The sequence below is a fragment of the Ochotona princeps genome, chromosome 15 (genome assembly GCF_030435755.1).
Source record: "Ochotona princeps isolate mOchPri1 chromosome 15, mOchPri1.hap1, whole genome shotgun sequence".
Lineage (NCBI taxonomy): Eukaryota > Metazoa > Chordata > Mammalia > Lagomorpha > Ochotonidae > Ochotona > Ochotona princeps.
The window spans coordinates 5,166,507-5,179,580 of NC_080846.1; the positions used below are offsets into that span (position 1 = coordinate 5,166,507).

At 48.9% G+C, this 13,074-nt stretch overlaps 1 protein-coding gene across 8 annotated transcripts in view; it reads right to left on the reverse strand.

The window, feature by feature from the left end:
- Positions 1-13,074, reverse strand: part of TNRC6B (trinucleotide repeat containing adaptor 6B) — a 230,652-nt gene that overhangs the window by 40,505 nt on the left and 177,073 nt on the right. For all 8 annotated transcript variants that reach the window (XM_058673240.1, XM_058673247.1, XM_058673243.1 and 5 more), the window contains 2 exons: positions 4,447-4,788; positions 132-2,483 (listed from right to left, as the gene is read on the reverse strand). In XM_058673240.1, the coding sequence (XP_058529223.1) occupies positions 132-2,483; positions 4,447-4,788 (2,694 nt within the window). The remainder of the gene's footprint in view (positions 1-131; positions 2,484-4,446; positions 4,789-13,074) is intronic.

Genomic DNA, 13,074 nt, shown 5'->3' on the forward strand with positions numbered 1-13,074 from the left:
GGCCAGGCAACAGCACGAGTGTTTGACACAGGTTCTGTTGGCAACACTGAGTAACTGCACCTTTATAAAGACTCCTGGGTCTAGGATTTCTTTCCTTCATCAAAACCTGTTGAGAACACGCCACTGCTTACCTGATGCTGATTTATTGGTCATCGGGGTGGGCAGGTTTGGCTCGCGAGGTGCAGGGCCCCCCTGGGAATTCTTATCCCACAGATTCACATTCTTGTAGTTGTAACTGTTGGGGTCGCCCCAGGCAGAGGTGCCATCATCAATGTCCATCTTCCGACTGATGGACTGTGGGGAGGGCTCTTCCCAACCGCTGGGCTCCTCATCCTTGGGGGTTGTGGGCTGCGGCCCACTGCTCCAGCTCGAGCTGGAGGGTCGGATGTTGCCTGGAGGTGGTGGGGGTGGGCCTCCCCAGGAGCCCGAGGCCTCTGGCTGTGGTGGTGGCGGCTGCTGCTGTGGTTGCTGCTGCTGTTGGTGCTGTTTATTCCAGGAATTGGGCTGCCTGCCGCTCTCACTCCACGCCGGTGACCTTTTGCAATCCTCCCAGCCACCTTTGGAAGCAAGGCTTGCGTTCCCACCATTACCCCATGTTCCGATTTCATTCTGCCCTCCTTCGCCCCACCCGGACACAGGCTTACTTGCGGAACTTTCCCAATTGCTGTTTTTTGCTTGATCAGCTTCCTCTCCCCAGCCATTCTTTCCTGAGGCCCATCCTTGATTAGGCTGGCGCCCTGCTCCCCACCCCTGATCCTTGCTGGAGTTGTCATTCCAGGAGGACGGTGTCTTCTCATCCGGTCGGCCTCCTCCCCAGCTGGAAGAGTTGTTGTTCTTGTAGTCATTCCAGCCTCCTGTGTTCTTGGGGTCTTTCCACTCTGCAGGGCCTGAGAGCTCCCCCCATCCAGACTTCATTTGATTGCTTTGGCTGGGTGCGTCTCCCCAGCCCCCTGAGTTCTTGGTCTGTGTGGCAGCGCTCTCCCACCCCTCAGTTCCTTTGTCAGATTTCCCCTCGGGCCTTGGCACCTCTTCAATATCCCACACTGTGTCCTGCTTAATTTGAGTTTGGCCCCAGCCAGTGTTTGAGAGCACCCTGGGGTCCAAATCAGTTCGGCTCAAAAGAGTCTGCAAGACAGCCTGACAATCAGGATGTGTGGGCCGGTACGACCGACGGCCAGAGTTATGACTGTCACCACTTCCTGCTCTGTGGTTGCTTCCAGTGCTCTGACCTCCAACTTCACTTCCCGTGGAGCTGGAAGATCTTCCCCAACAGGGAGCCTGGGCATTGCCTTGGTTTTCAGGGAGGGGGTGGCCCTTTTGATTGTCCCATGCTCCAGTGCTAGAATTTGGTTGGTTTGGACCACTCCATTCTCCAATTTTCAATTCCTCAGACCCAGTCGGCTGTTTCCATTCTCCCTGAGAGACCCCGGATGCCATTTTGTTCCCTTCACCCCACTTGTTGTCATTAGAGTCCTGAGGGCCAAAGTTCCAGGACCCACCCGTAGACCTGTTATTGTTGTCCCAGGAGTCATTTTTTGACCCAGATGATTTCTGAACAGGAGCTCCTTTCCAGGAGTCCTCTCTATCTTTTCCATTGTTCCCATTGTTTCCAGAATTGCTTTGTCCAGAGACTGTGTCAGTTCCAGAAGGCCCCCTAGCTGCACCCCAGGATCCAACACTCCCAGCCTTTCGCTCTCCAGTGCTTTGTGAAGGGGCATCAGTGCTCCTGGAGGTGTTCCCCAAGCCCATTCCAAAGGACATTCCCTTACTCTCCATGGGGTTTGGTGAACTTAAGTTCAAGGAGTTAGTGTTTCCATTTTTTGGTCCATCAGTGTTATGAATTTGAGCCTGTTCTCTGCCAGAGACAACAAAGTTAACACCCGCATTTTCCATCTTTGACTGCTGTTCCCTGGATGCCTGACCTACTGTGCTAACCTGTGCACTGGAATTACTTGTGTCCGTTTCCAATGCCCCTTTCCTAGAAGTTCCTTCTTGGACCAGTGCTGGCCAGGCAGATGGGTTGCTATTTGGGTTAAAGTTGCTGAAACCAGAGCCAGGTCCAATTCTATCCTGACCACTTGCATTCCTCCAATTCCCTAGCCCACCATTGCTCTCCGCAGTAGAGGTGGACGGTTGAGCAGATTTAGCCTTGGGGTCAGATTTCCAGACCCCAAGGTTACATTCGTTTCCGGAACTTGCAGACTGGCACTGGCTCCCTTTGCCTTTGTTACTAGTGGTGCTTCCTGGCAGAGTGCTCTTCTCAGAGCCAGGGTTCGAGGCACTGTTGTTATCGGTGGTATTTTCGGAAGAAGATTCAGTGTCTTTGCTGGCAATACAAGGCCACTCTTCCATGTTAGACCCGTCTACAATCACCTTGTCCCAGGCGTGAATTGGGTTGGGGGAGGCGCCGTTGTTGGAGGAGGCTCCAGGGCCCCAAGTGGGATTTGCATAATTTGAAGCAGCAGCACCTCCAAGGGTTGACTCTGGGAAAGAGATCACCTCATCAGTCACGGCTTCACGTGCATTTCTCATTAATACCTGGAGTTCACACTGTGCCAAGGAGAGCTCGTCCCCTATCCCTGTACTTGACTGCCCGTCTTGACCAACTGTGTCAGTATCACAACTGTCTAGGTCATGTCCTTTCTGGCATCTGTCCAGTCTCCTAGCTGTTAAGGTAGCCTCGGACAGCTCTCAGAGCAGACTCCTTGCCATTCCTTGGGGGCAGGGAAGGGCCTTCTTGTGTCTACCCAGATTTAGTCCTCATCTATAGTCTGAGTACTTGTGGCTGAGTACCACTGCTGCATGGAGAGCCTTCAACAGTTTCTTAGAACAGAATTCACACCTTGGCCTGGAGCTTCGTCAACACGACCCGCAACATGGGCCAACCAACCTTTCTAGTCTCGTCATCCCTGACTTTACATGGAGGCTCATGGTCCATGTCACTTGTCATTCCACAGCTTGGGCCTTTTCACCCTGACACCATCCTGTGCTGGCATTTACTTTCTCCTCCTGAATTCACACAGTGACACTGATTCATCTCTCTTGAGTTATTTTTCCCTAAGAGGCTGTTTTTGAGCTCAGCATCTGAAAATAATCTCTCCCTGCCCTGAATGATTGTGCTTAATGCACTGTATCCACATCTTTCCTTTCCTACTTCAGCTGCCTTTTCGGCAGAGACTCTGTTTTGCTAGTGTTTAAAGTGCACAGAGTAGTCAGTGTGATGTGTCCCGGAAACACCTGCTGTGTGCTCACTGAGTGAGATGCAGGAGACACATGGGCACGAATCTGACAGGGCTCCTAACCCCTGGGAACTTAATCAGATAAATTAACCTAACTCAGCAGCTGCTCTGCTGTTTACTATATGTGGTGGGAAGAAAGAACATTTTAAACTTATTGTAGCTTCTTACTCAAGCAGCTTCACATCAGTGTGAAGCTGAAAAAGCATCACACAGAGTTGTATGAAGGCAAGGAAACGCAGATTTCCGTACTCTTGGGATGCAGAGGTGTCCTTTGCTTTTAGCAATGTCAATAAGCAACTGAGTGGTTCCATCCTACGTCTTCATCAAGGCCTGGCTACACCAGGCTGCGGAAGTGCCCAACAAGACTGCTCTCCACACGAGGGGTCAGCACAGAAAGGCTACTTGCCAGGCCCTCCTCCACCTGCTCTGGCCAACCTCAGCAGCATGCCTGTGTCATCACAAGGTTCCCCTCCATCCTTACTCTGCACACAATCAAAAACTGACAGAACTGTCTATGCAATTCTTTGTTCAAACTCAGTGTGTTCTTTGTTCAAATTCAGGCCATTAATAAATTGTCCTTGCCAATGCTTGATTGTGTTCAAGCTCTCAATTTTAATATAGCTTTCAAAGACACCTTAAGAGATAAGCTGTTATCTGTTAATAACCCTAAAAAGGGAAGAGAGACTTGAAGTTCTTGGATGTGGGTTGACACTTACCCAAGCCCTCAAAACTACTCACAGAGCATTGTGGGAAAAGATTGCTCAGAGCTACACAACAGTGCCTAACGGAGCTCAAAATCCAGGGCTTTTGAAAGAAGAACATTTAAAAAATGTAATAAAAACTGCAGAAGGGTACATGATTTGTTACTTAGGCCTGCACTATAACCCAACAAGTCATGCTCTCCTCACTCAGAGCTGGAATGTTACTCCATGCAAGTCCCTGAACACACGCTCGCGTTGCGAACAGAACAGTGGGAGCTCGGACTGTGAATGCCTTGTCCAGAAGAGGAAGGGGCATCTGTGGAGTGAGGGCCAGCAGCAGCTGTGCCAGCCTCTTGCATCCAGGGTACAGGACTCTACGGCTCACACTCTGAAAGCCGCCCTCCCTGACTCTAACAGGCACCCTCCGTCAACTTCTCATGTGCAGAGGCAAAGAAGCCCCCGCTTCCTCCAAAGGCCCAGAACTGGGGGCCACAAGGCTGCCTTACCTGACGCAGTCCCACTCTCGCTCTGCAGCAGCGTCCCTGTCACTTGTGCGTTGTTTGGGTTTGCTCCAGGTGCTGTGCAGGGAGGAGGCCCTGCCCCGCCCCCCAGGAGCATGCAGGACGGCGGAGGGGGCTGTCCACGCTTCAGTAACACTTTGTGGTCCTGCTGGCAACGGAATCGCGGCGGCACCTCCCGAGGCATGTAGCGGGCGGCGCTTGGCGGTTGTCCGTTCGGCACTGCCACCCTTTTGGCATTGTTGCCACCACTGACTGGTGGCGATGGGGAGCTGCCAATCGGGCTGGCGGCCGTTGGTTGGCTTAGACTTGGTTTCGTCACTTCGGGCACTGAAAGAAAGAGGATGGGAAATGAGACCCAGTTTTCTCAAGATCATCTTTAAGAAAAGTTACATGAGATCCATTCTAAGGAGACTCCATGCTCCAGGGATATTGTTGGCTCAATTCCTGTAGCACCTGCAGCCGACTGAAGGCTGGGGTGGAGGTGACAGAGGCTCAGAGCCAGCATGACTAGGACTGCATCCCACTCTTGAGCGGAGGGAAGCAGCTCCAACAGCTCCCACCAACAGCAAGCGGCAGGGTCAGGAAGGCTGCCTGGGCGCACAAACCTCTACGGCAAAGCCCTTCCTGACCAGGCCAGGCCCCTAGGCCAACGGCCCCTTCCCTCAACTGCATTCTGAGAGAAGCTAACTCAGTGACCCCTTTCCTGCAGTCCTCGAACCTGCCATCCATCTCAGCCCACCACAAACTTTCACACTGTAGTTCTCTGCCAACAGCCCTCCCCGCCTCTTCCCACTGTTTCTCAGGGGCAGGAATCCACTCTCCATCCTCTTTATTCCCAGGGTTCAGACAAGGCCACTCTAACAATAGTGCAGGCCTATAGAATCTCAGAGCTCTACCTGGTTTCAGATTTTAAAGCTACTCTCAGACTTCATTGCCCCACTGTCTATCAGAAACATTTGCATATCTTTTTTGCCTTTATTTAATCATTTATTCATTCATTTCTAAAGAAAAGGTGTTTGGCCCCGGTGCGGTAGCCTAGCAGCTGAAGTCCTTGCCTGGCACGTGCTGGGATCCAATATGAGTGCCGGTTCTAATTCCGGCAGCTCCATTTTCCATCCATCTGCTTGTGGCCTGGAAAAGCAGTCAAGGATAGCCCAAAGCCTTGGAACCTTGCACCCACGTGGGAGACCTGGAAGCAGCTCTGGGCTCCTGGCTTCAGATTGGCTCAGCTCTGCCTGTTGTGGCTGCTTGGGGAGTGAATCAATGGACAGAAGATCTTCCTCTCTGTCTCTTCTCCTATCTACATATCTGAATTTCCAATAAAAATATAATAAATCTTAAAAGAAAAAAAAAAGAAAAAGGGTTTATCAGAATCGGCAATAATGGTGCAGCACGCTTATTCTCTGCCCTGCAGCACTGGCATACTCACATGGACACTAGTTCATGTCCTGGCTGCTCCACTTCCCATCCAGCTCCCTGTTTATAGCTTGGGAAAGCAGCAGAGGATGATCCAAGTCCTTGGGACCCTGTACTCATGTGGGAGACCCGGAAAAAACTTGTACTTCCCGGCTCTGAAACAACTCTGCTCTGGCCTTCATGGCCATTTGGAGAATGAACCAGTGAATGGAAGATCTCTCTTCCTACCTCTCCTTCTCTCTATATAAGATCTTCCAAATAATAATAATAAGTATCTTTTTAAGAAAGGAGAGGGAGGCTGTTGGCTCTTTATTTAAAACAAATCTAGACATCTTTCTTATCTACTTTAACTAATTTATTTTTTAATCTTGAGACCTGACCAGTGTTTCTGAGAAAATCTGCCAGAAGAAACTTTACAGATTCAACCCGTGAGCCTGATGACTCCCAAGTCCACTCCTACTATCCAGGGCCAGGGCGGCTTTGGGTTCAAGGGGGGCTGTACCTGCACGCCGCCCGTTTGAGGGATGTGACATGAGGAACCAGGGTTCACTGAACATCAGTGAGTACTGTGTGTTCCAGGAGGGAAGCACAGGTGCCTAAGTGATTCCCAGGAAGCCCCAGGTCCCGCCTCAGCCAGTGTGCAGAGGGTCCATCATGTGATGCGCACTAATATCAGCTACCGATGGAAAGTCCTGTAGTGTCCTCTGCATGACTTATAACAGCCAATGGAAAAAAATAACTGTGTCTGATCCTAGAAGAGCTAACAGCACACAGCATCTCCAATCTCCTTCTCTCGAGTCCTTTCCTTGTTTTTCTGAAGCCCAAACAGCCTTCCAGGCTGGAGGCTGACTGCACAGCATTCCTGGCACTTCTGCAACCAAGGGAAGCAGGTGGTCATCAGCCATGATGTAATGTTCCTTGCCAAATCTCCTCAGGGCACTCTCATTATCCCATCAGGGTTGCAGATTATGAAGTCATTAAAAGACGGGAACACATCTCCACTGCTTCCTTCCTTCCAATATGGAGCTCACTCTGCAGACAGGTCATTCAAAATTCCAGGGAATAGTCACAAGAGGTCTGAGACCAGGTCGGCTTTAAGCAGATGGTGCTTCTGAACCTGAGTGAATCCTTATCCCATCCTTTATTTATTTTTTTTTAAGATTTTTTTATTTTATTACAAAGTCAGATATACAGAGAGGAGGAGAGACAGAGAGGAAGATCTTCCATCCGATGATTCACTCCCCAAGTGAGCTGCAACGGCCGATGCTGTGCCAGTCCGAAGCCGGGAACCAGGAACCTCTTCCGGGTCTCCCACGCGGGTGCAGTGTCCCAAAGCTTTGGGCCGTCCTCAACTGCTTTCCCAGGCCACAAGCAGGGAGCTGGATGGGAAGTGGAGCTGCCAGGACTAGAACCGGTGCTCATATGGGATCCCGGGGTGTTCAAGGCGAGGACTTTAGCCGCTAGGCCACGGTGCCGGGCCAATCCTATCCTTTATGATGTCTTTCTGTGAAGCCAAGAACTGGAAGCATTTAAAGTCCAGCCAGAATCCTAGACACCAACTGGAGAGCCACCCATTTGTTGGGATGGAGGCGTAACACAACCTGATTCCCAAGGTTAATCATGAACTCTCAGAATCAGGCTACGGCCTCTTCAGGCTCCAGAATGGAAGATAACAAGAGAGAGAGATGACTGTTCAAGCTGAATACGTTACTTTTCAACCTCTCTCTTTTCTGAATGTGAACACCGGAGGTTATGGTGTAGATACTGCTAAACACAAGCTGCTTAGCTCTGGTTTTCCAGAGCAAAAGTTGGTGGCTTGGAGCAGGCACTGTAGCATACAAAGTAGGTGCTGCTCCACTTGATCTAGCTCCCTGCTGGCTATCTCAGGAAAGCAGCGAAGAGTGGCCCAAGTCCTTGGACCATGGCCACCCACGTGGGAGACCCCAAAGCAGCTCCCGGCTGCTGGCTGTGGCCTGATCCAGTTATGGCCATTCCAGTTATCTGGAGGGGGGTGACAGCTCTCTCTATGAAACTCTCACTTTCAAATAATAAATGAATCTTAAAAAAAAAAGTGTGGCTTAACCATGGTCTCAGTTATCATAGGGAAAAAAAAACACCTCAAAAACACTAGTATCCTATTTCTAATTTCCATTCATTTGCTTTTGAAATGAATTACATTCTCCATAATGTACTTTTAATGACCAAATTATCTCTCCCTCCCTGCTTCCTTTACCTTACAGCATTCTCACACTGTGGGGGCATTTCTGAAAATCATCAATAAGATGCTACATTTTCAGATAAAAGTATTCTTCAACTTCTGAAACAGGGAGGCTTCCAGTTTTTTGTGTGTACTTGCACAGCAACCCCAACAACTGCACTGGACTACTACAAACTATTTCCTGTGACTACTGCAACGATATTAAACATTTAAAAAATTAGAAATTCAGTGTTTCATTTTCATTTACTTATTTGAGAGTGTTGTGTGTGTGGAGAGGCAGATGGGGAGCCTACCAGCACAAGCTCTTCCATCCACTGACCTAAATGACACAATGAATGGGGCTAAGCAGGCCAAAGCCAGAGCCAGGAGCTCAATCCAGGTCTCCCCGCTGGGAGGCAAGAGCCCAAGCACTTGAGCCATCACTGCTGGCTGCCAGGACCTGGACAGCAGTACTGCACCACCCAGGCACTCTGACATGAGACATGGGCGTCCTCGCTAGCATCTGAACTGCTCTTAGAAACGCTTGTAAAGCAGCAGCTAAAATCAAACAAGGCCAGATGGAAAACCTTTAATTTCAGACTGATGACAAAGTGGTTGATGTGTATCCCACTACTTACAGTGACTCAAGCACGGTCTCACTCCCTCACTCCCAGTGACTCCTCACATAGCTCCATGGATTCTGCCCTGAACACCTTACCGCAGGCTTCTCTCATCAGAGCTGCCCGTCCAGGCGCACTCATTGCGCCTCTCCTGCGGCCTTGGACACTGCTAGGTACTCCTGCTGACGCCAGCTCCACCAGTGACCTCTTCAGCTCTTCCTGTCTCCCTATGTGGTGTCTCACACTCACAGTCTGAGATAAGCAAACCTTTTCTGCAAAGAGCCAGCTGGTAAATACTGTAGGTTTAACTAGCTGTAAGATCTTTGTCACCATTCAACTCAGTATCTGTAGGGCAAAAGCAGCCACAGACATTGTATGAACAAATGCCCGTGGCTGTGCTTCAGACAAGGAAACAGCAATTGCACGCTACTTCCACATGCAACTAAACATTCTGCCTCCCATCTTCTCCAGTGACTAGAAGACGCATGGATGGGATTCAGCCAGTGGGCCAGCTGCTGGTTAAGACGCTGCGTCCTTAGCTGGAGCTCTTGGGTTCACTTCTTGTCTCTGGCTCCACTAACTGGGCTCTTGTCCTCCCTGTGGAAGACCTGGACTGAGTTCCCACTGATGGATTTTGGACCAGCCCAACCCACTGCAGATATCTGAGGAGTGAACCACCAGGTGGGAATGCTCTCCCTCTCAAGTAAGCAAATAAAAAACAAAACAAAACAAAGCCATTCTTATTGATGGGCGAGTGGTGATCTGGCCCTTGGTCACAGTCAGCCACCTCTGCTTTTTTGACTATTCCTTTGGTCACAACTGAAAACTGCAATTTTGCATATTCCACAGCTGAATTTGGCTATGCAGCATGTCTTTTAAGCACACATCAATGTCAAAGTGGAACTGCAGCTTCACCGCTGGTTACTGGAGTACTGTTCTCATGCCTGGGCGTAAGTTCCTAAATCATTATCTCCTTCTCAGACCTCTTTTACCCTTTTTAATCTTGTTCTCTAGCCCAGAAATCCCATGTTCTTTCATCCCAATGAATGGAAATTGTGATTCAACCAGCAGTTTGAGTCAGAATTTTTCTCAATGTCTACTACCACACCATTATTCAATTAGCAATATGTTGAACTAATGCAGGTTTCCGATGTATTCCTGCCTATGTACCACCACTGCTTCGGACCAGGTTCAAGTCCCCCTTACCTCCCATGTGTAGTATTATTTTGTCCACTTATCTGAGCTACAAATTTTGCGATAACTCATAGTCACTCATTCTTAGAGGCAGCCAGTTCCCATGCAAACAAGTGGTTCTCCACCAATGTTACAACATACAGTTGTTGCTACAGGGTGTGAGGAATGTTACAAATAACGTTGTTTTAAGTTACTTGATTGGGAAAATATCTAGTATCCTTAAACTGGAGTACACTGAAAGTATCCCAACCATAACAACTCTCTTGCTGCAATATTCCTTTAGGAATAGGCTCCAAAGAAAAAGCTGGGGCCAGTGTTGTAGCCTTACAAATCAAGCCTCCATCTGAGATGCTGTTATGCCATGTAAGAATCAGCTTGTGTCCTGGCTGCTCTGTTTCCAACCCAGCTGCCTGCTATAGTCTGGAAAAAGCAAATGAAGATGTGCCTTGGCCACATGGAAGACCTGGGTGAAATTCTAGGCTCTTGGTTCCAGTGTGCCTTAGACATAGCCATTGCAACCACCTAGGGGGTAAATCAGCAGATGGAAGATCTTTCTCTCTGTCTCTTCTTCTCTCTGTAAATCTGCCTTTCCAATAACACACAATTTTTAAAAAACAAAACAGTTGAAAGACTCTGGTGCCCTGGGCTTACTGACCCCTTGGTAAAGTCTGTGTGTGTTCTGTTCAGTGATGCCTTCTATGACCCCAGAAAGACAAATGAGCCAAATGGCCACAACAACCAGCGCCGAGCTGATCTGAAGCCAGAAGCCAGAGGCCTCTTCCGAGTCACCCTGTGGGTGCAGGGTCCCAAGGCTTGGGCCATCCTTATTACCTTCCCAATCCATAAGCAGGGAAGTGGATGTGAAATACAGCAGCCTGAACACAAATCAGCACCCACGTTGGAAGCTGACGCTTGCAGATGGGGGATTAGCCAGTTGAACCATTGCAACTGTTAAACAGTTGAAAATTTCCTAAGATCTCTCAAGTGGGAAGCCCTTTCCCTTGGAACTAATCATCAAGTATTTAAGCCTTTCTGAGGCAACAAATTCCTTGACCAATGTGGCCCAGACACCACATGGTCTGAGGAGGTTAATCTCTGCTCCTTGGTACAGTGGGGTGCCTGTTGCAGGAACTATTCTCTTCCAGGTACTGCATCTCTGCTAGTGCCGGTTAAAATCATGTTAGTTTTTTATAAATCTGTCATTTCATATTGGTAATTCTCACCAAGACAACATCACTCTACCATAGCCAGGCACACTCTACCATCTTTTTAAGCAAGTATAATAACCTGCTTGTACAAATTCTGTCAAGCAATTTTTTCAATCCTAGCTGTTATCCTTTAACCTTGTTGCACTGGTCCTGCTACATCTTACATCAACTCATCACTTTTGATTTTAACATTCAACATAACAGGACACGAGCTTCTGCCTTAAGTGCTTTTTGTGCTCAGTGATCCGGGCAGCAAGGCCCGCTCTCACCCATGTCTTCATGTGATCTCTACTTGAAACCCCGCTTCAGTCTCTCCAAAGTCCTCACTCTTGGGGCTGGCGCTGCGGCACAGCAAGTTAAGTTTTTCCCATATAGGTGCTGGTTTGAGCTCCGGCTGCTCCACCTTCCACTCAGCTCCCTGATAATGGACGGAGGAGGCAATGAAGGATGGCCCAAATCCTTGGGCTCCTGTACCCACATGGGAGACCAAGTGAGAACTCCTGAGTTTCTGGCTTCAGCCTTGTCCAGCCCTGGCCATGGTGGCTACCTGGGGAATGAATCAGCAGATCTGCCTTTCAAATAAGTAAAACAAACCTGTAACAACAATAACAAAATCTTCTATTTTTTTAAGTAACAGAAGACAAAGAAAGAAAACACAATGAATCTGCTTTTTTTCCCCTGAAATACAGAAAATTCTTACCCCAGGTTTCTGTATACTCAAAGATTTATCTTCCCTTGCATCAATTATGGGGAAAACAGGGACAAGCAGGAGTTCAGGAGAGACTGCCTGAGGAAGACATCACCCTAGGAACAGGACCCAGACAAGCCACTGAGGACGAACATGGCACAGGGCCCCAGCAGGCCGCTGCCCTCCACGGACAGTCCGACAGGTAGCAGGGACAACTTTTATTTTTACTTCGTGCCTACTGCCAGGGGCTAACAATTCAAACCCATGAAGATTCAAAATAGGCTCTCTGCACACTTGAAGAATTTCTTGACTGGGGCTGAGGAGAGAGACTGTGAAGCTGCAACCTGTGCCATGGGATATGGGAAAGAGTGATGAGAAGGAAAATTCAGTAGTGAGTAAAAGGCAAGTCTTACATGAAGACTTTGGCAGAAAAAACAGCAATGCATCTAGGAATACACCAGGTTTAAAATAATTGAGCGAGAGAATAGAACGAAGGTCTAATGGGTTCTCAGCTTCCTGACAGACATCACATCTCAGACAGGGCGGCCTGAGTGCAGCATGCCAGGGCTTGGCCTCAGCAGCACTCAGCCTGAGGCAGGGCCTAGGGCCCCTCCCACCACGGTGCTGCAGCCTCAGAGCCAGAGACGCCCAGGCAAAGGCCAGCTTCTCATCTGCTGTTCCATAACCCATCAGCGTCCCGGCAACATAAATCCTCATGTGCCTGCCCTCTTCCTGGTGGTAGGTCTAGAAGGCATGGAAGCTGCAGCACTATGGCTAATGCCATGGTAAAGAGTAATTTGTACTTCAGACAAGTAATTTACAAAGGTGCTTTCAAAATGAAGGCCATCGCTAACTCGGGAACCAGCTGAATGTGTAAAGGGGAGACAACATTCTTCTCACTAGCCAATCAAACTCATGTAACCTAATCAGATCCCGAGCCTCCCAGCCGCCTCTGACGGGGTACTGATCCTCTTCCAGGATTCCCACATACAAGGGTCACCTGTATAGTTTTTCATCAGCCAAGGCCATGGCAGGAGGGAGGACTGGCTTTCTGGGTTCTGACAACTCTAATGCACACCTGACTAAGAAGCACGTATTTAGCTAGGTAAGCATAGAAGCACTTAAGAAACTGAGACGAACTGACTAAAAGCATGACCACCACCACACAAAACCATGTCACCAAAATGTATCAGGAGGCAAAGAATCAAAAAAGATATCTACTACGATGTTAACAATGACCTTGGAGGCACTAGTTTCTGTTTCCAACATTATCCCTGTTTTGTAACAAAA